This window comes from Anomaloglossus baeobatrachus, chromosome 7, assembly GCF_048569485.1.
Source record: "Anomaloglossus baeobatrachus isolate aAnoBae1 chromosome 7, aAnoBae1.hap1, whole genome shotgun sequence".
Classification (NCBI taxonomy): Eukaryota; Metazoa; Chordata; class Amphibia; order Anura; family Aromobatidae; genus Anomaloglossus; species Anomaloglossus baeobatrachus.
In genome coordinates this window covers 8,533,550-8,555,922 of record NC_134359.1, presented here as the reverse complement: position 1 = coordinate 8,555,922, position 22,373 = coordinate 8,533,550, and the positions used below count along the sequence as shown (strand labels likewise).

The 22,373-nt window shown below is 59.9% G+C and overlaps 1 protein-coding gene across 1 annotated transcript in view; it reads right to left on the bottom strand.

The window, feature by feature from the left end:
• The window catches only part of HSPBAP1 (HSPB1 associated protein 1), a 74,678-nt gene extending 53,485 nt beyond the window's left edge, over positions 1–21,193 (bottom strand). Inside the window, exons 1-2 of the mRNA XM_075318750.1 lie at positions 21,155–21,193; positions 107–292 (exon numbers count right to left, since the gene is read on the bottom strand). Coding sequence (XP_075174865.1) covers positions 107–292; positions 21,155–21,182 — 214 coding nt within the window. The 5' untranslated portion in view covers positions 21,183–21,193. The remainder of the gene's footprint in view (positions 1–106; positions 293–21,154) is intronic.
• Positions 21,194–22,373: the final 1,180 nt, after the last annotated feature.

Below are 22,373 nucleotides of genomic sequence, written 5' to 3'. Positions count from 1 at the left end.
TATTATACGCCACTCAGAATACTGGCCTCAGGCAGCAGAATTACGCATGCAGCTCTGGAGGTGAGCGGTGCTGCAGCAGAGACACGAGAGGTCTCTGGATTGTTACCTGTTTCCACTTTCCTCTTCCCAATTCTGAATCTCAGCGTCTGCTCCTGTAACAGGTCGCACAGGCGGGGGAGCGTCCAGCGAGACGCCGGCCAGTCACCGGCCATGCCTAGGACCACCGCCGGACACGTGGCCCCGAGGATCAGGTCTCGCGCCTCCCGGGGTGTGAACGGTTTTGTAACGGCAGCTGCAGAAGAAGATCTCGTCAGTGAATGAAATCAGGCGCCGCGCAGCAATCTCATCCAGGAAGGGAAGGTTTAAGCCCCGTGCCCCCCCACGCAAATCAGCAGCAGAATCTGCATATCCATTGTGAGGCCAGCAAAGTCTATGGGGATTCAGGAGTGCTGCGCCCACGGTGAATATTTTTCCCTTTCATATTTGGTGCAGAAAAAAAGAAATCTGCACCAAATACACAAGGGAAAATCCTCACCGCGGGCACAGCACTTCTGAATCCTCACCGCGGGCGCAGCACTTCTGAATCCTCACCGCGGGCGCAGCACTTCTGAATCCTCACCGCGGGCGCAGCACTTCTGAATCCTCACCGTGGGCGCAGCACTTCTGAATCCTCACCGCGGGCGCAGCACTCCTGAATCCTCACCGCGGGCGCAGCACTCCTGAATCCTCACCGCGGGCGCAGCACTTCTGAATCCTCACCGCGGGCGCAGCACTCCTGAACCCTCACCGCGGGCGCAGCACTCCTGAATCCTCTCTGCGGGCGCAGCACTCCTTAATCCTCATAGACTTTGCTGGCCTCACAATGGACATGCAGATTCTCCTGCAGATTTCTGAAAATACGCGTCAAAATCTGCGTCAAAATCCGCAGCGTGGGCACTGGGCCTTAGAGGAATAAATAGGATTCACTTTTCTATCCAGCCTCAGTGAACAGAAAATGTATTGTTTACAAACAAAAATAAATAAATAGACCATCCAGACCATTGTTACACTTGTATCCAGGCCACACAAGCCTCTGTGAGACGCACAAATCTCCGCCTTGTTACAATGTATCAGTGGATGTCCAGCTCCACCGATACATTGTAACGACGTTCCTCCTCCAGAAGAGAAGCCGCGTCTGCCACATTATTACATGTAACTAGTGGCCACTTTCACACTTGCGTCGTTTGGCATCTGTCGCAATGCGTTGTAAATAGTGTGATAATAAAGGCCACAGATTCCTGTGAAATAACAGTTTTCTTTAGAGTACCGTCTCACTAAACAACGTACCAGCGATTCCGACCACGATACGACCTGGTCAGGATCGCTGGTGCGTCGCTACAGGGTCGCTAGTGAGCTGTCAATCGGGCAGATCTCACCAGCGACTCGTGTAACAATGCTGTGCTTGGTAACCAGAGTAAATATCGGGTAACTAAGCAAAGCGCTTTGCTTGGTTACCCGATATTTACCCTGGTTACCAGCATACACCGCTTACAGGCTGCCAGCGCTGGCTCCCTGTATACGTAGCTCGGGTACACATCGGGTTACTAAGCAAAGCGCTTTGCTGAGTTCTTAAATATTTACCCTGGTTACCAGCGTACGCTGCTTACACAGAGTCGGTGCTTGTTGGTCTCCCGCCGTCAAAAACGCCGATGTGTGCTGCACAGCGGGAGACCAACGTGCAAAAAATGAACCAGAACAGTGTGTAACGATCAGCAATTTCACAGAGGGGCCAGGTCACACACAGCAAGATCGCTGATGAGGTCACTGGTACGTCACAAAACCGGTGACTCAGCAGCAATCTCGCTATGTGAGAAGTACCCCTTAGCCGAGAGAGAGAGCCCCCATCATCACCGCACACACCCTGGCACTACCGCCCCCATCATCACCCCACACACCCTGGCACTACCGCCCCCATCATCACCCCACACACACCGGCACTACAGCCCCCCATCATCACCGCACACACCCTGGCACTAGCGCCCCAATCATCACCCCACACACACCGGCACTACCGCCCCAATCATCACCCCACACACACTGGCACTACAGCCCCCATCATCACCCCACACACACCGGCACTACAGCCCCCCATCATCACCGCACACACCCTGGCACTACAGCCCCCCATCATCACCTCACACACACCGGCACTACCGCCCCAATCATCACCCCACACACACCGGCACTACCGCCCCAATCATCACCCCACACACACTGGCACTACAGCCCCCATCATCACCCCACACACACCGGCACTACCGCCCCAATCATCACCCCACACACACTGGCACTATAGCCCACATCATCATCCCACACACACCGGCACTACCGCCCCAATCATCACCCCACACACACCGGCACTACCGCCCAAATCATCACCCCACACACACCGGCACTACAGCCCCCATCATCACCCCACACACACCGGCACTACCGCCCCAATCATCACCCCACACACACCGGCACTACCGCCCAAATCATCACCCCACACACACCGGCACTACAGCCCCCATCATCACCCCACACACACCGGCTCTACAGCCCTCATCACTCCACACACACCGGCACTACCGCCCCAATCATCACCCCACACACACCGGCACTACAGCCCCCATCATCACCCCACACACACCGGCTCTACAGCCCCCATTACCCCACACACACCGGCACTACCGCCCCAATCATCACCCCACACACACCGGCACTACAGCCCCCATCATCACCCCACACACACACCGGCACTACAGCCCCCATCACCCTACACACACCGGCACTACTGCCCCAATCATCACCGCACACACAGCGGCTCTACAGCCCCCATCACCCCACACACACCGGCTCTACAGCCCCCATCACCCCACACACACCGGCGCTACAGCCCCCATCACCCCACACACACCAGCGCTACCACCCCCATCATCACCCCACACACACCAGCATTACCGCACCCATTATCACCGTACACACCAGCACTATCTCAGTGACGTCATCGCTGATCATGTGGCTCACTTCAGTTGCTGTGTGGAGCTGATAGAGAGCGGTCGTGTTCCACGGCCGCTCCTGTCAGCTTTCGATGTAGCAGAGCTGAAAGCGTCGTGGGACCTCGTGTGGACTATGCCGGACCTGGAGGGGTATTTGGGGATTAATAAAGTGGTGAAAGAGGGTGTTTTTTGTCTTTTATTCCAAATAAAGGATTTTGTTCGGGTGTATGTGTTTATTTACTTTCACTTACAGGTTAATCATTGGGGGTGTCTCATAGACGCCTGCCATGATTAATCTAGGACTTAGTGGCAGCTATGGGCTGCCATTAACTCCTTATTACCCCAATTGCCACTGCACCAGGGCAATTCGGGATGAGCCGGGTAGAGTCCAGGGAGAGTCGCATCTAATGGATGCGGCAATTCTGGGCAGCTGCTGACTGATATTGTTAGGCTGGGGGGCTCCCCATAACGTGGGACTCCCCATCCTGAGAATACCAGCCTTCAGCTGTGTGACTTTGCATTGGCTGGTATCAAAATTGGGGGGGACCGCACGCCGTTTTTTTTGTTATTCATTTATTTATTTTACTGCACGATATAGACCCGCCCACCGGTGGCTGTGATTGGTTGCAGTGAGACCGCTGTCACTCAGCGTGGGGGCGTGTCTGACTGCAACCAATCATAGTTGCTGGTGGGTGGGGGAAGCAGGGAATACGAGATGGAATAATGAGCAACCAGCATTTTCAAAAGCAGGAGAAGCCGCCAGAGCAGTGTGACCGCCGTGCAGCGCCGCGCCGGTGATCGGTGAGTATGAGAGATGGGGTGAGACCGACCGACGGACAGAGGGAGACCGACCGACAGAGAGAGAACAGGAGTTTTAGATCGTTTAGATTGTTCTGCTGGACATGCTGAGCATGCTCAGTAGAACGTGGCGGGATCCGCCACCAAAGACAATCAATAGACACCTTGGTGGATTGCGCTGAACTCAAGTGTGAACGTAGCCTTAGAAAGCAAAGTAAAACAAACCCCAAACAGCGGAATCCGCTCGTCTCAGGATCGACGAGGCACAAAACGCATGAGACGAGTGCGCGCCTCCGCTTATGTCGCACGTCACGTCCCGTGGATTCGTGGCTCGGCCAATGTGATTTTACTCCTCAGAATTATTGTTACTGCGAAATCCCAGAAGGAAAATCTCTGAACAAAGGAAACTGAAGCTGAAAATGCGGTGGCCCCGAGTTTATGGGCCCCGGAGGCCGCGTGAAATGCGGCCGTGCGGCTGCCACCAGCGCTGATTTACAGCCAGAGATGATTCCGCGGTAACGCAGCATTGTGGATCAGCGCCACTCACAATAAAGAGGCGATAAATCCTGTATTGTCTCCCAGAAGCTGTAACCGGGAGGAGGACGATCGAAAGAACACGGGAACCGTCCGCCAAAACACCCGCTGATTAACGTCTGCGCCCAGACAGCTCCATAAAGCGGTGACGATGGGCTCCGGGGACTCATTACAGGGACTCAGCCACACCATAACCTCCACAGCACCGCCCGCTCCACAGCACCAATCGCTCCCCAGCACCGCCCGCTCCACAGCACCGCCCGCTCCCCAGCACCAATCGCTCCACAGCACCGCCCGCTCCACAGCATCGCCCGCTCCACAGCACCGCCCGCTCCACAGCACCACCAGCTCCACAGCACCACCAGCTCCACAGCACCGCCCGCTCCACAGCATCGCCCGCTCCACAGCACCGCCGGCTCCACAGCACCGCCGGCTCCACAGCACCGCCCGCTCCACAGCACCGCCCGCTCCACAGCACCGCCCGCTCCACAGCACCGCCCGCTCCACAGCACCGCCCAGGCCACAGCACCGCCCAATCCACAGCACCGCCCGAGCCACAGCACCGCCCGCGCCACAGCACCGCCCGGGCCACAGCACCGCCCAATCCACAGCACCGCCCGAGCCACAGCACCGCCTGGGCCACAGCACCGCCCGGGCCACAGCACCGCCCGCTCCACAGCACCGCCCGCTCCACAGCAGCACCCGGTCCACAGCAGCACCCGGTCCACAGCCCCGCCCGTTCCACCCGCTCCACAGCACTGCCCGCTCCACAGCACCGCCGGCTCCACAGAACCACCCGCTCCACACCGCCTGCTCAACAGCAGCACCCACTCCACAGCACCGCCCGGGACACAGCACCGCCCGGGACACAGCACCGCCCGGGACACAGCACCGCCCGGGACACAGCACCGCCCGGGACACAGCACCGCCCGCTCCACAGCCACAAGGAGCAGACGACAACGCCGAAGTCTGACATGTGCTAATGACAGTGGAGACAAAGACTGCGACGGTAACAGCCACATGCACACCGGCGGCCATAATGCTACAAACGTCACAGACAAACGGATCAGCAGACCGAGGACGTACAGCGCTAATGAGAGGAGGACGGAGGCCAGAACACGGAGCAGAACCACCGACACTTCAAATGTAACAGGTCCACCTGCATTATACACCAGAAACAAACAGATACATCCTGTATTATACCCCAGAGCTGCATTCACTATTCTGCTGGTGCAGTCACTGTGTACATACATTACATTACTGATCCTGAGTTACCTCCTGTATTATACTCCAGAGCTGCATTCACTATTCTGCTGGTGCAGTCACTGTGTACATACAATACATTACTGATCCTGAGTTACCTCCTGTATTATACTCCAGAGCTGCACTCACTATTCTGCTGGTGCAGTCACTGTGTACATACATTACATTACTGATCCTGAGTTACCTCCTGTATTATACTCCAGAGCTGCACTCACTCTTCTGCTGGTGCAGTCACTGTGTACATACATTACATTACTGATCCTGAGTTACCTCCTGTATTATGCTCCAGAGCTGCACTCACTATTCTGCTGGTGCAGTCACTGTGTACATTACATTACTGATCCTGAGTTACCTCCTGTATTATGCTCCAGAGCTGCACTCACTCTTCTGCTGGTGCAGTCACTGTGTACATACATTACATTACTGATCCTGAGTTACCTCCTGTATTATGCTCCATAGCTGCACTCACTATTCTGCTGGTGCAGTCACTGTGTACATACATTACTGATCCTGAGTTACCTCCTGTATTATGCTCCAGAGCTGCACTCACGTTTCTGCTGGTGCAGTTACTGTGTACATTACATTACTGATCCTGAGTTACCTCCTGTATTATACTCCAGAGCTGCACTCATTATTCTGCCTGTGATTCGTTATCGGTGTAGGACGAGTCATGTTTCTTCCCCTGCAGACTTTCTTACAGCTGTCAGTCGGTGGTTTCGGCATTATCTGCGGTCGGTGATCATTCACACGTCGCTCCGTGTTGTAACGTAACGGCCGGTTATTATATATTGCCTATAAATTCTTTGTATGTGACACGTTTCGGCCGTGTTCTCACACTCGCGACTAATGACCGGCGGCCGGCGCGCTGGGAATAAGACCTGCGCCTCCGCTCATATTTGATTAACACTTCGCTGCTCCACCTGTCTCATCAATCAGCAGGAACCGCAGACAGACGGCCTGATATATAGTGCGCACAATGGTGCCGAAACCCGGGAGCCAGGGCGCGATGGAGGATGGAGAGGTATCTGCTGCACAGAGCGGGGGCGTCAGATCTGAGGGGGGCAGAGCGGGGGCGTCAGATGTGAGGGGGGCAGAGCGGGGGCGTCAGATGTGAGGGGGCGCACATCTGAGGGGGCGCAGAGCGGGGGCGTCAGATGTGAGGGGGGCAGAGCGGGGGCGTCAGATCTGAGGGGGCGCAGATCTGAGGGGGCGCAGAGCGGGGGCGTCAGATCTGAGGGGGGCAGACGCCAGCTCCACTTCACAAACTATTCATTTTTACTTCTTTGATTCATGTAAAATATAAAGCAACTATGCCCCCGTTCTGTGTATGCAGCTCACATGCAGAGCTATGCGTTTCCAGTCTACACCATAAAAGAGCACTATAATCCTTGTAGAGAGCACTTTTTAAGTTGCGCTCTCGTCTCCACTTCACTAGAAATACATCAGACACAGCTCCTGAGCTCGCTCCACACCCCATACATCAGACACAGCTCCTGAGCTCCCTCCAAACCCCGTACATCAGGCACAGCTCCTGAGCTCGCTCCACACCCCATACATCAGACACAGCTCCTGAGCTCACTCCACACCCCAAACATCAGACACAGCTCCTGAGCTCACTCCACACCCCATACATCAGACACAGCTCCTGAGCTCGCTCCACACCCCGTACATCAGACACAGCTCCTGAGCTCACTCCACACCCCGTACATCAGACACAGCTCCTGAGCTCGCTCCACACCCCATACATCAGACACAGCTCCTGAGCTCGCTCCACACCCCATACATCAGACACAGCTCCTGAGCTCGCTCCACACCCCATACATCAGACACAGCTCCTGAGCTCGCTCCACACCCCATACATCAGACACAGCTCCTGAGCTCGCTCCACACCCCATACATCAGACACAGCTCCTGAGCTCGCTCCACACCCCATACATCAGACACAGCTCCTGAGCTCGCTCCACACCCCATACATCAGACACAGCTCCTGAGCTCGCTCCACACCCCATACATCAGACACAGCTCCTGAGCTCGCTCCACACCCCATACATCAGACACAGCTCCTGAGCTCGCTCCACACCCCATACATCAGACACAGCTCCTGAGCTCGCTCCACACCCCATACATCAGACACAGCTCCTGAGCTCGCTCCACACCCCATACATCAGACACAGCTCCTGAGCTCGCTCCACACCCCGTACATCAGACACAGCTCCTGAGCTCGCTCCACACCCCGTACATCAAACACAGCTCCTGAGCTCGCTCCACACCCCATACATCAGACACAGCTCCTGAGCTCGCTCCACACCCCGTACATCAGACACAGCTCCTGAGCTCGCTCCACACCCCGTACATCAGACACAGCTCCTGAGCTCGCTCCACACTCTGTACATCAGACACAGCTCCTGAGCTCGCTCCACACCCCATACATCAGACACAGCTCCTGAGCTCTCTCCACACCCCATACATCAGACACAGCTCCTGAGCTCGCTCCACACCCCGTACAGAGGACACAGCTCCTGAGCTCGCTCCACACCCCGTACATCAGACACAGCTCCTGAGCTCGCTCCACACCCCATACATCAGACACAGTTCCTGAGCTCACTCCACACCCCATACATCAGACACAGCTCCTGAGCTCGCTCCACACCCCGTACATCAGACACAGCTCCTGAGCTCGCTCCACACCCCATACATCAGACACAGCTCCTGAGCTCACTCCACACCCCATACATCAGACACAGCTCCTGAGCTCTCTCCACACCCCATACATCAGACACAGCTCCTGAGCTCGCTCCACACCCCGTACATCAGACACAGCTCCTGAGCTCGCTCCACACCCCGTACATCAGACACAGCTCCTGAGCTCGCTCCACACCCCGTACATCAGACACAGCTCCTGAGCTCACTCCACACCCCATACATCAGACACAGCTCCTGAGCTCTCTCCACACCCCATACATCAGACACAGCTCCTGAGCTCGCTCCACACCCCATACATCAGACACAGCTCCTGAGCTCGCTCCACACCCCATACATCAGACACAGCTCCTGAGCTCACTCCACACCCCATACATCAGACACAGCTCCTGAGCTCTCTCCACACCCCATACATCAGACACAGCTCCTGAGCTCGCTCCACACCCCGTACATCAGACACAGCTCCTGAGCTCACTCCACACCCCATACATCAGACACAGCTCCTGAGCTCCCTCCACACCCCATACATCAGACACAGCTCCTGAGCTCACTCCACACCCCATACATCAGACACAGCTCCTGAGCTCGCTCCACACCCCATACATCAGACACAGCTCCTGAGCTCGCTCCACACCCCGTACAGAGGACACAGCTCCTGAGCTCGCTCCACACCCCGTACATCAGACACAGCTCCTGAGCTCGCTCCACACCCCATACATCAGACACAGCTCCTGAGCTCGCTCTACACCCCGTACATCAGACACCGCTCCTGAGCTCGCTCCACACCCCGTACATCAGACACAGCTCCTGAGCTCCCTCCACACCCCGTACATCAGACACAGCTCCTGAGCTCGCTCCACACCCCATACATCAGACACAGCTCCTGAGCTCGCTCCACACCCCATACATCAGACACAGCTCCTGAGCTCCCTCCACACCCCGTACATCAGACACAGCTCCTGAGCTCGCTCCACACCCCGTACATCAGACACAGCTCCTGAGCTCGCTCCACACCCCGTACATCAGACACAGCTCCTGAGCTCGCTCCACACCCCATACATCAGACACAGCTCCTGAGCTCGCTCCACACCCCATACATCAGACACAGCTCCTGAGCTCACTCCACACCCCGTACATCAGGCACAGCTCCTGAGCTCACTCCACACCCCGTACATCAGACACAGCTCCTGAGCTCGCTCCACACCCCGTACATCAGACACAGCTCCTGAGCTCACTCCACACCCCATACATCAGACACAGCTCCTGAGCTCTCTCCACACCCCATACATCAGACACAGCTCCTGAGCTCGCTCCACACCCCGTACATCAGACACAGCTCCTGAGCTCGCTCCACACCCCGTACAGAGGACACAGCTCCTGAGCTCGCTCCACACCCCGTACATCAGACACAGCTCCTGAGCTCGCTCCACACCCCATACATCAGACACAGCTCCTGAGCTCGCTCCACACCCCGTACATCAGACACCGCTCCTGAGCTCGCTCCACACCCCATACATCAGACACAGCTCCTGAGCTCACTCCACACCCCGTACATCAGGCACAGCTCCTGAGCTCACTCCACACCCCGTACATCAGACACAGCTCCTGAGCTCGCTCCACACCCCGTACATCAGACACAGCTCCTGAGCTCACTCCACACCCCGTACATCAGACACAGCTCCTGAGCTCCCTCCACACCCCATACATCAGACACAGCTCCTGAGCTCGCTCCACACCCCGTACATCAGGCACAGCTCCTGAGCTCCCTCCACACCCCGTACATCAGGCACAGCTCCTGAGCTCACTCCACACCCCGTACATCAGACACAGCTCCTGAGCTCCCTCCACACCCCATACATCAGACACAGCTCCTGAGCTCGCTCCACACCCCGTACATCAGGCACAGCTCCTGAGCTCACTCCACACCCCGTACATCAGACACAGCTCCTGAGCTCGCTCCACACCCCGTACATCAGACACAGCTCCTGAGCTCGCTCCACACCCCGTACATCAGACACAGCTCCTGAGCTCGCTCCACACCCCGTACATCAGACACAGCTCCTGAGCTCGCTCCACACCCCGTACATCAGACACAGCTCCTGAGCTCGCTCCACACCCCGTACATCAGACACAGCTCCTGAGCTCGCTCCACACCCCGTACATCAGACACAGCTCCTGAGCTCTCTCCACACCCCATACATCAGACACAGCTCCTGAGCTCGCTCCACACCCCGTACATCAGGCACAGCTCCTGAGCTCGCTCCACACCCCGTACATCAGACACAGCTCCTGAGCTCACTCCACACCCCGTACATCAGACACAGCTCCTGAGCTCGCTCCACACCACGTACATCAGACACAGCTCCTGAGCTCACTCCACACCCCGTACATCAGACACAGCTCCTGAGCTCACTCCACACCCCGTACATCAGACACAGCTCCTGAGCTCACTCCACACCCCGTACATCAGACACAGCTCCTGAGCTCACTCCACACCCCGTACAGAGGACACAGCTCCTGAGCTCGCTCCACACCACGTACATCAGACACAGCTCCTGAGCTCACTCCACACCCCGTACAGAGGACACAGCTCCTGAGCTCGCTCCACACCCCGTACATCAGACACAGCTCCTGAGCTCACTCCACACCCCGTACATCAGACACCGCTCCTGAGCTCACTCCACACCTCGTACATCAGACACAGCTCCTGAGCTCGCTCCACACCCCGTACATCAGACACAGCTCCTGAGCTCGCTCCACACCCCGTACATCAGACACCGCTCCTGAGCTCGCTCCACACCCCGTACATCAGACACAGCTCCTGAGCTCGCTCCACACTCTGTACATCAGACACAGCTCCTGAGCTCGCTCCACACCCCGTACATCAGACACAGCTCCTGAGCTCACTCCACACCCCGTACATCAGACACAGCTCCTGAGCTCACTCCACACCCCGTACATCAGACACAGCTCCTGAGCTCGCTCCACACCCCGTACATCAGACACAGCTCCTGAGCTCACTCCACACCCCGTACATCAGACACAGCTCCTGAGCTCGCTCCACACCCCGTACATCAGGCACAGCTCCTGAGCTCGCTCCACACCCCGTACATCAGACACAGCTCCTGAGCTCGCTCCACACCCCGTACATCAGACACAGCTCCTGAGCTCACTCCACACCCCGTACATCAGACACAGCTCCTGAGCTCGCTCCACACCCCATACATCAGACACAGCTCCTGAGCTCGCTCCACACCCCGTACATCAGACACAGCTCCTGAGCTCGCTCCACACCCCGTACATCAGACACAGCTCCTGAGCTCGCTCCACACCCCGTACATCAGACACAGCTCCTGAGCTCGCTCCACACCCCGTACATCAGACACAGCTCCTGAGCTCGCTCCACACCCCGTACATCAGGCACAGCTCCTGAGCTCGCTCCACACCCCGTACATCAGGCACAGCTCCTGAGCTCGCTCCACACCCCGTACATCAGACACAGATCCTGAGCTCGCTCCACACCCCGAACATCAGACACAGCTCCTGAGCTCGCTCCACACCCCGTACATCAGGCACAGCTCCTGAGCTCGCTCCACACCCCGTACATCAGACACAGCTCCTGAGCTCGCTCCACACCCCGTACATCAGACACAGCTCCTGAGCTCGCTCCACACCCCGTACATCAGGCACAGCTCCTGAGCTCGCTCCACACCCCGTACATCAGGCACAGCTCCTGAGCTCGCTCCACACCCCGTACATCAGACACAGCTCCTGAGCTCTCCTCCCCCCTCTGTATACAGGGGGCGCTGCTCCTGAACTCTCCTCCCCGCTCTGTATACAGGGGGCGCTGCTCCTGAGCTCTCCTCTCCCCTCTGTATACAGGGGGCGCTGCTCCTGAGCTCTCCTCTCCCCTCTGTATACAGGGGGCGCTGCTCCTGAGCTCTCCTCCCCCCTCTGTATACAGGGGGCGCTGCTCCTGAGCTCTCCTCCCCCCTCTGTATACAGCAGGCGCTGCTCCTGAGCTCTCCTCCCCCCTCTGTATACAGCAGGCGCTGCTCCTGAGCTCTCCTCCTCCCTCTGTATACAGCAGGCGCTGCTCCTGAGCTCTCCTCCCCGCTCTGTATACAGCAGGCGCTGCTCCTGAGCTCTCCTCCCCGCTCTGTATACAGCGGGCGCTGCTCCTGAGCTCTCCTCCCCGCTCTGTATACAGGGGGCGCTGCTCCTGAGCTCTCCTCCTCCCTCTGTATACAGGGGGCGCTGCTCCTGAGCTCTCCTCCCCCCTCTGTATACAGGGGGCGCTGCTCCTGAGCTCTCCTCCCCGCTCTGTATACAGGGGGCGCTGCTCCTGAGCTCTCCTCCCCCCTCTGTATACAGGGGGCGCTGCTCCTGAGCTCTCCTCCCCCCTCTGTATACAGGGGGCGCTGCTCCTGAGCTCTCCTCCTCCCTCTGTATACAGGGGGCGCTGCTCCTGAGCTCTCCTCCCCACCTCTGTATACAGCAGGCGCTGCTCCTGAGCTCTCCTCCCCGCTCTGTATACAGGGGGCGCTGCTCCTGAGCTCTCCTCCCCCCTCTGTATACAGGGGGCGCTGCTCCTGAGCTCTCCTTCCCCCTCTGTATACAGGGGGCGCTGCTCCTGAGCTCTCCTTCCCCCTCTGTATACAGGGGGGCGCTGCTCCTGAGCTCTCCTCCTCCCTCTGTATACAGGGGGCGCTGCTCCTGAGCTCTCCTCCCCCCTCTGTATACAGCAGGCGCTGCTCCTGAGCTCTCCTCCTCCCTCTGTATACAGGGGGCGCTGCTCCTGAGCTCTCCTCCTCCCTCTGTATACAGCAGGCGCTGCTCCTGAGCTCTCCTCCCCCCTCTGTATACAGCAGGCGCTGCTCCTGAGCTCTCCTCCCCCCTCTGTATACAGGGGGCGCTGCTCCTGAGCTCCCCTCCTTCCTCTGTATACAGGGGGCGCTGCTCCTGAGCTCTCCTCCCCGCTCTGTATACAGGGGGCGCTGCGCCTGAGCTCTCCTCCCCGCTCTGTATACAGGGGGCGCTGCTCCTGAGCTCTCCTCCCCCCTCTGTATACAGGGGGCGCTGCTCCTGAGCGCTCCTCCTCCCTCTGTATACAGCAGGCGCTGCTCCTGAGCTCTCCTCCCCGCTCTGTATACAGCGGGCGCTGCTCCTGAGCTCTCCTCCCCCTCTGTATACAGGGGGCGCTGCTCCTGAGCTCTCCTCCCCCCTCTGTATACAGGGGGCGCTGCTCCTGAGCTCTCCTCCTCCCTCTGTATACAGGGGGCGCTGCTCCTGAGCTCTCCTCCTCCCTCTGTATACAGGGGGCGCTGCTCCTGAGCTCTCCTCCCCCCTCTGTATACAGGGGGCGCTGCTCCTGAGCTCTCCTCCCCCCTCTGTATACAGCGGGCGCTGCTCCTGAGCTCTCCTCCCCCCTCTGTATACAGGGGGCGCTGCTCCTGAGCTCTCCGCCCCCCTCTGTATACAGCAGGCGCTGCTCCTGAGCTCTCCTCCCCCCTCTGTATACAGGGGGCGCTGCTCCTGAGCTCTCCTCCCCCCTCTGTATACAGGGGGCGCTGCTCCTGAGCTCTCCTCCTCCCTCTGTATACAGGGGCGCTGCTCCTGAGCTCTCCTCCCCCCTCTGTATACAGGGGGCGCTGCTCCTGAGCTCTCCTCCCCCCTCTGTATACAGGGGGCGCTGCTCCTGAGCTCTCCTCCTCCCTCTGTATACAGGGGCGCTGCTCCTGAGCTCTCCTCCTCCCTCTGTATACAGGGGGCGCTGCTCCTGAGCTCTCCTCCCCCCTCTGTATACAGGGGGCGCTGCTCCTGAGCTCTCCTCCTCCCTCTGTATACAGGGGGCGCTGCTCCTGAGCGCTCCTCCTCCCTCTGTATACAGCAGGCGCTGCTCCTGAGCTCTCCTCCTCCCTCTGTATACAGCAGGCGCTGCTCCTGAGCTCTCCTCCTCCCTCTGTATACAGGGGGCGCTGCTCCTGAGCTCTCCTCCTCTCTCTGTATACAGGGGGCGCTGCTCCTGAGCTCTCCTCCCCCCTCTGTATACAGGGGGCGCTGCTCCTGAGCTCTCCTCCTCCCTCTGTATACAGGGGGCGCTGCTCCTGAGCTCTCCTCCTCCCTCTGCATACAGGGGGCGCTGCTCCTGAGCTCTCCTCCTCCCTCTGCATACAGCAGGCGCTGCTCCTGAGCTCTCCTCCCCCCTCTGTATACAGCAGGCGCTGCTCCTGAGCTCTCCTCCTCCAACTGTATACAGGGGGCGCTGCTCCTGAGCTCTCCTCCCCCCTCTGTATACAGGGGGCGCTGCTCCTGAGCTCTCCTCCTCCCTCTGTATACAGCAGGCGCTGCTCCTGAGCTCTCCTCCCCCCTCTGTATACAGGGGGCGCTGCTCCTGAGCTCTCCTCCTCCCTCTGTATACAGGGGGCGCTGCTCCTGAGCGCTCCTCCTCCCTCTGTATACAGCAGGCGCTGCTCCTGAGCTCTCCTCCCCCCTCTGTATACAGGGGGCGCTGCTCCTGAGCTCTCCTCCTCCCTCTGTATACAGGGGGCGCTGCTCCTGAGCTCTCCTCCCCCCTCTGTATACAGGGGGCGCTGCTCCTGAGCTCTCCTCCCCGCTCTGTATACAGGGGGCGCTGCTCCTGAGCTCTCCTCCCCCCTCTGTATACAGGGGGCGCTGCTCCTGAGCTCTCCTCCCCCCTCTGTATACAGGGGGCGCTGCTCCTGAGCTCTCCTCCTCCCTCTGTATACAGGGGGCGCTGCTCCTGAGCTCTCCTCCCCACCTCTGTATACAGCAGGCGCTGCTCCTGAGCTCTCCTCCCCGCTCTGTATACAGGGGGCGCTGCTCCTGAGCTCTCCTCCCCCCTCTGTATACAGGGGGCGCTGCTCCTGAGCTCTCCTTCCCCCTCTGTATACAGGGGGCGCTGCTCCTGAGCTCTCCTTCCCCCTCTGTATACAGGGGGCGCTGCTCCTGAGCTCTCCTCCTCCCTCTGTATACAGGGGGCGCTGCTCCTGAGCTCTCCTCCCCCCTCTGTATACAGCAGGCGCTGCTCCTGAGCTCTCCTCCTCCCTCTGTATACAGGGGGCGCTGCTCCTGAGCTCTCCTCCTCCCTCTGTATACAGCAGGCGCTGCTCCTGAGCTCTCCTCCCCCCTCTGTATACAGCAGGCGCTGCTCCTGAGCTCTCCTCCCCCCTCTGTATACAGGGGGCGCTGCTCCTGAGCTCCCCTCCTTCCTCTGTATACAGGGGGCGCTGCTCCTGAGCTCTCCTCCCCGCTCTGTATACAGGGGGCGCTGCGCCTGAGCTCTCCTCCCCGCTCTGTATACAGGGGGCGCTGCTCCTGAGCTCTCCTCCCCCCTCTGTATACAGGGGGCGCTGCTCCTGAGCGCTCCTCCTCCCTCTGTATACAGCAGGCGCTGCTCCTGAGCTCTCCTCCCCGCTCTGTATACAGCGGGCGCTGCTCCTGAGCTCTCCTCCCCCTCTGTATACAGGGGGCGCTGCTCCTGAGCTCTCCTCCCCCCTCTGTATACAGGGGGCGCTGCTCCTGAGCTCTCCTCCTCCCTCTGTATACAGGGGGCGCTGCTCCTGAGCTCTCCTCCTCCCTCTGTATACAGGGGGCGCTGCTCCTGAGCTCTCCTCCCCCCTCTGTATACAGGGGGCGCTGCTCCTGAGCTCTCCTCCCCCCTCTGTATACAGCGGGCGCTGCTCCTGAGCTCTCCTCCCCCCTCTGTATACAGGGGGCGCTGCTCCTGAGCTCTCCGCCCCCCTCTGTATACAGCAGGCGCTGCTCCTGAGCTCTCCTCCCCCCTCTGTATACAGGGGGCGCTGCTCCTGAGCTCTCCTCCCCCCTCTGTATACAGGGGGCGCTGCTCCTGAGCTCTCCTCCTCCCTCTGTATACAGGGGCGCTGCTCCTGAGCTCTCCTCCCCCCTCTGTATACAGGGGGCGCTGCTCCTGAGCTCTCCTCCCCCCTCTGTATACAGGGGGCGCTGCTCCTGAGCTCTCCTCCTCCCTCTGTATACAGGGGCGCTGCTCCTGAGCTCTCCTCCTCCCTCTGTATACAGGGGGCGCTGCTCCTGAGCTCTCCTCCCCCCTCTGTATACAGGGGGCGCTGCTCCTGAGCTCTCCTCCTCCCTCTGTATACAGGGGGCGCTGCTCCTGAGCGCTCCTCCTCCCTCTGTATACAGCAGGCGCTGCTCCTGAGCTCTCCTCCTCCCTCTGTATACAGCAGGCGCTGCTCCTGAGCTCTCCTCCTCCCTCTGTATACAGGGGGCGCTGCTCCTGAGCTCTCCTCCTCTCTCTGTATACAGGGGGCGCTGCTCCTGAGCTCTCCTCCCCCCTCTGTATACAGGGGGCGCTGCTCCTGAGCTCTCCTCCTCCCTCTGTATACAGGGGGCGCTGCTCCTGAGCTCTCCTCCTCCCTCTGCATACAGGGGGCGCTGCTCCTGAGCTCTCCTCCTCCCTCTGCATACAGCAGGCGCTGCTCCTGAGCTCTCCTCCCCCCTCTGTATACAGCAGGCGCTGCTCCTGAGCTCTCCTCCTCCAACTGTATACAGGGGGCGCTGCTCCTGAGCTCTCCTCCCCCCTCTGTATACAGGGGGCGCTGCTCCTGAGCTCTCCTCCTCCCTCTGTATACAGCAGGCGCTGCTCCTGAGCTCTCCTCCTCCCTCTGTATACAGCAGGCGCTGCTCCTGAGCTCTCCTCCCCGCTCTGTATACAGCAGGCGCTGCTCCTGAGCTCTCCTCCTCCCTCTGTATACAGGGGGCGCTGCTCCTGAGCTCTCCTCCCCCCTCTGTATACAGGGGGCGCTGCTCCTGAGCTCTCCTCCTCCCTCTGTATACAGGTGGCGCTGCTCCTGAGCTCTCCTCCCCCCTCTGTATACAGCAGGCGCTGCTCCTGAGCTCTCCTCCTCCCTCTGTATACAGCAGGCGCTGCTCCTGAGCTCTCCTCCTCCCTCTGTATACAGCAGGCGCTGCTCCTGAGCTCTCCTCCTCCCTCTGTATACAGGGGGCGCTGCTCCTGAGCTCTCCTCCTCCCTCTGTATACAGCAGGCGCTGCTCCTGAGCTCTCCTCCTCCCTCTGTATACAGGGGGCGCTGCTCCTGAGCTCTCCTCCCCCCTCTGTATACAGCAGGCGCTGCTCCTGAGCTCTCCTCCTCCCTCTGTATACAGCAGGCGCTGCTCCTGAGCTCTCCTCTCCCCTCTGTATACAGGGGGCGCTGCTCCTGAGCTCTCCTCCCCCCTCTGTATACAGCAGGCGCTGCTCCTGAGCTCTCCTCCCCCCCTCTGTATACAGCAGGCGCTGCTCCTGAGCTCTCCTCCCCCCTCTGTATACAGGGGGCGCTGCTCCTGAGCTCTCCTCCCCCCTCTGTGTACAGGGGGCGCTGCTCCTGAGCTCTCCTCCCCCCTCTGTATACAGGGGGCGCTGCTCCTGAGCTCTCCTCCCCCCTCTGTATACAGGGGGCGCTGCTCCTGAGCTCTCCTCCCCCCTCTGTATACAGGGGGCGCTGCTCCTGAGCTCTCCTCTCCCCTCTGTATACAGGGGGCGCTGCTCCTGAGCTCTCCTCCTCCCTCTGTATACAGGGGGCGCTGCTCCTGAGCTCTCCTCCTCCCTCTGTATACAGGGGGCGCTGCTCCTGAGCTCTCCTCCCCCCTCTGTATACAGGGGGCGCTGCTCCTGAGCTCTCCTCCCCCCTCTGTATACAGGGGGCGCTGCTCCTGAGCTCTCCTCCCCCCTCTGTATACAGGGGGCGCTGCTTCTGAGCTCTCCTCCCCCCTCTGTATTCAAGGGGCGCTGCTCCTGAGCTCTCCTCCCCCCTCTGTATACAGGGGGCGCTGCTCCTGAGCTCTCCTCCCCCCTCTGTATACAGGGGGCGCTGCTCCTGAGCTCTCCTCCCCCCTCTGTATACAGGGGGCGCTGCTCCTGAGCTCTCCTCCCCCCTCTGTATACAGGGGGCGCTGCTCCTGAGCTCTCCTCCTCCCTCTGTATACAGCAGGCGCTGCTCCTGAGCTCTCCTCCCCGCTCTGTATACAGCAGGCGCTGCTCCTGAGCTCTCCTCCCCCCTCTGTATACAGGGGGCGCTGCTCCTGAGCTCTCCTCCCCCCTCTGTATACAGGGGGCGCTGCTCCTGAGCTCTCCTCCTCCCTCTGTATACAGCAGGCGCTGCTCCTGAGCTCTCCTCCCCGCTCTGTATACAGCAGGCGCTGCTCCTGAGCTCTCCTCCTCCCTCTGTATACAGGGGGCGCTGCTCCTGAGCTCTCCTCCTCCCTCTGTATACAGAGGGCGCTGCTCCTGAGCTCTCCTCCTCCCTCTGTATACAGCAGGCGCTGCTCCTGAGCTCTCCTCCTCCCTCTGTATACAGCAGGCGCTGCTCCTGAGCTCTCCTCCCCCCTCTGTATACAGCAGGCGCTGCTCCTGAGCTCTCCTCCCCCCTCTGTATACAGGGGGCGCTGCTCCTGAGCTCTCCTCCTCCCTCTGTCTACAGAGGGCGCTGCTCCTGAGCTCTCCTCCTCCCTCTGTATACAGGGGGCGCTGCTCCTGAGCTCTCCTCCTCCCTCTGTATACAGGGGGCGCTGCTCCTGAGCTCTCCTCCTCCCTCTGTATACAGGGGGCGCTGCTCCTGAGCTCTCCTCCTCCCTCTGTATACAGGGGGCGCTGCTCCTGAGCTCTCCTCCTCCCTCTGTATACAGGGGGCGCTGCTCCTGAGCTCTCCTCCTCCCTCTGTATACAGCAGGCGCTGCTCCTGAGCTCTCCTTCCCGCTCTGTATACAGCAGGCGCTGCTCCTGAGCTCTCCTCCCCCCTCTGTATACAGGGGGCGCTGCTCCTGAGCTTTCCTCCCCCCTCTGTATACAGGGGGCGCTGCTCCTGAGCTCTCCTCCTCCCTCTGTATACAGCAGGCGCTGCTCCTGAGCTCTCCTCCCCGCTCTGTATACAGCAGGCGCTGCTCCTGAGCTCTCCTCCTCCCTCTGTATACAGGGGGCGCTGCTCCTGAGCTCTCCTCCTCCCTCTGTATACAGAGGGCGCTGCTCCTGAGCTCTCCTCCTCCCTCTGTATACAGCAGGCGCTGCTCCTGAGCTCTCCTCCTCCCTCTGTATACAGCAGGCGCTGCTCCTGAGCTCTCCTCCCCCCTCTGTATACAGCAGGCGCTGCTCCTGAGCTCTCCTCCCCCCTCTGTATACAGGGGGCGCTGCTCCTGAGCTCTCCTCCTCCCTCTGTATACAGAGGGCGCTGCTCCTGAGCTCTCCTCCTCCCTCTGTATACAGGGGGCGCTGCTCCTGAGCTCTCCTCCCCCCTCTGTATACAGGGGGCGCTGCTCCTGAGCTCTCCTCCTCCCTCTGTATACAGGGGGCGCTGCTCCTGAGCTCTCCTCCTCCCTCTGTATACAGCAGGCGCTGCTCCTGAGCTCTCCTCCCCCCTCTGTATACAGGGGGCGCTGCTCCTGAGCTCTCCTCCCCCCTCTGTATACAGCAGGCGCTGCTCCTGAGCTCTCCTCCTCCCTCTGTATACAGCAGGCGCTGCTCCTGAGCTCTCCTCCTCCCTCTGTATACAGAGGGCGCTGCTCCTGAGCTCTCCTCCTCCCTCTGTATACAGGGGGCGCTGCTCCTGAGCTCTCCTCCCCCCTCTGTATACAGGGGGCGCTGGTCCTGAGCTCTCCTCCTCCCTCTGTATACAGGGGGCGCTGCTCCTGAGCTCTCCTCCTCCCTCTGTATACAGGGGGCGCTGCTCCTGAGCTCTCCTCCCCCCTCTGTATACAGGGGGCGCTGCTCCTGAGCTCTCCTCTCCCCTCTGTATACAGGGGGCGCTGCTCCTGAGCTCTCCTCCTCCCTCTGTATACAGCAGGCGCTGCTCCTGAGCTCTCCTCCCCCCTCCCCTCTGTATACAGGGGGCGCTGCTCCTGAGCTCTCCTCCTCCCTCTGTATACAGCAGGCGCTGCTCCTGAGCTCTCCTCCCCCCTCTGTATACAGCAGGCGCTGCTCCTGAGCTCTCCTCCTCCCTCTGTATACAGGGGGCGCTGCTCCTGAGCTCTCCTCCCCCTCTGTATACAGCAGGCGCTGCTCCTGAGCTCTCCTCCTCCCTCTGTATACAGGGGCGCTGCTCCTGAGCTCTCCTCCTCCCTCTGTATACAGGGGGCGCTGCTCCTGAGCTCTCCTCCTCCCTCTGTATACAGCAGGCGCTGCTCCTGAGCTCTCCTCCTCCCTCTGTATACAGCAGGCGCTGCTCCTGAGCTCTCCTCCTCCCTCTGTATACAGCAGGCGCTGCTCCTGAGCTCTCCTCCCTCTGTATACGCAGGCGCTGCTCCTGAGCTCTCCTCCTCCCTCTGTATACAGCAGGCGCTGCTCCTGAGCTCTCCTCCCTCTGTATACAGCAGGCGCTGCTCCTGAGCTCTCCTCCCCCCCTCTGCATACAGCAGGCGCTGCTCCTGAGCTCTCCTCCCTCTGTATACAGGGGGCGCTGCTCCTGAGCTCTCCTCCTCCCTCTGTATACAGGGGGCGCTGCTCCTGAGCTCTCCTCCCTCTGTATACAGGGGGCGCTGCTCCTGAGCTCTCCTCCTCCCTCTGTATACAGCAGGCGCTGCTCCTGAGCTCTCCTCCCCCCTCTGTATACAGCTGCTGTAGCGGTGCCTCGGTACCAGCCTCCATATACAGTCAGTGCGCGGCCATGCTCCGGGGCCGTACATGAGGGAATGTATAGCACACGGTGAGCCTCCATTACTGCAGGGCTCTGACATTACACAGCACTGGGCGTGAGATAGAAAAGCAGCGACAGAGGACGTGTAGAACTACAGATCCCAGCGGGCACTGAGTGTACGGCGCATGCTCCGCGATAGCACCCCGCCGGTACCTGCTGCTCCTGTCACCGCGGGCTCCATACTCAGCGAAGCGCACGTGACTGCGGCGCGGAATACATACGTCATCAGAGCTCGTGCGTCCCATGTGTCTCCAACAACGGGTGCGGCCATGTTCCTGGATCCTGACTCTCGGACACCGTGCACAGAGCAGAATCCAAGATAGTGACGGCGGCTCTCCCGACCGGGGGGTCCTACTCTGACAGGAGGACCCCCGGCCATTCCGTGCAAAGGCCGACGCCTATGTCTGTGGCCACAGATTATTATGGGGTTCCTGGTATACAGAGGTCTTATGGGGTGTCCCCCAGTATACGGGGGGTCTTGTGGGGTGTTCCCGGTATACGGAGGTTCTTGTGGGGTGTTCCCGGTATACGGAGGGTCTTATGGGGTGTCCCCAGTATACGGGGGTCTTGTGGGTGTTCCCGGTATACGGAGGTTCTTGTGGGGTGTTCCCGGTATACGGAGGGTCTTATGGGGTGTCCCCAGTATACGGAGGGTCTTGTGGGGTGTTCCCGGTATACGGGGGTCTTGTGGGGTGTTCCGGTATACGGAGGGTCTTGTGGGGTGTTCCCGGTATACGGAGGGTCTTATGGGGTGTTCCCGGTATACGGAGGGTCTTATGGGGTGTCCCCAGTATACGGAGGGTCTTATGGGGTTTCCCAGTATACGGAGGGTCTTATGGGGTGTCCCCAGTATACGGAGGGTCTTGTGGGGTGTTTCCCAGTATACGGGGGTCTTATGGGGTGTCCCCGGTATACGGAGGGTCTTGTGGGGTGTTCCCAGTATACGGAGGGTCTTATGGGGTGTTCCCGGTATACGGGGTCTTATGGGGTGTTCCCGGTATACGGGGGTCTTATGGGGTGTTCCCGGTATACGGGGGTCTTATGGGGTGTCCCCGGTATACGGAGGGTCTTGTGGGGTGTCCCCAGTATACGGAGGGTCTTGTGGGGTGTCCCCGGTATACGGAGGGTCTTATGGGGTGTTCCCCCGGTATACGGAGGTTCTTATGGGGTGTTCCGGTATACGGAGGGTCTTGTGGGGTGTTCCCGGTATACGGAGGGTCTTATGGGGTGTTCCCGGTATACGGAGGGTCTTATGGGGTGTTCCCGGTATACGGAGGGTCTTATGGGGTGTCCCCAGTATACGGAGGGTCTTATGGGGTGTCCCCGGTATACGGAGGGTCTTGTGGGGTGTTCCCAGTATACGGGGGGTCTT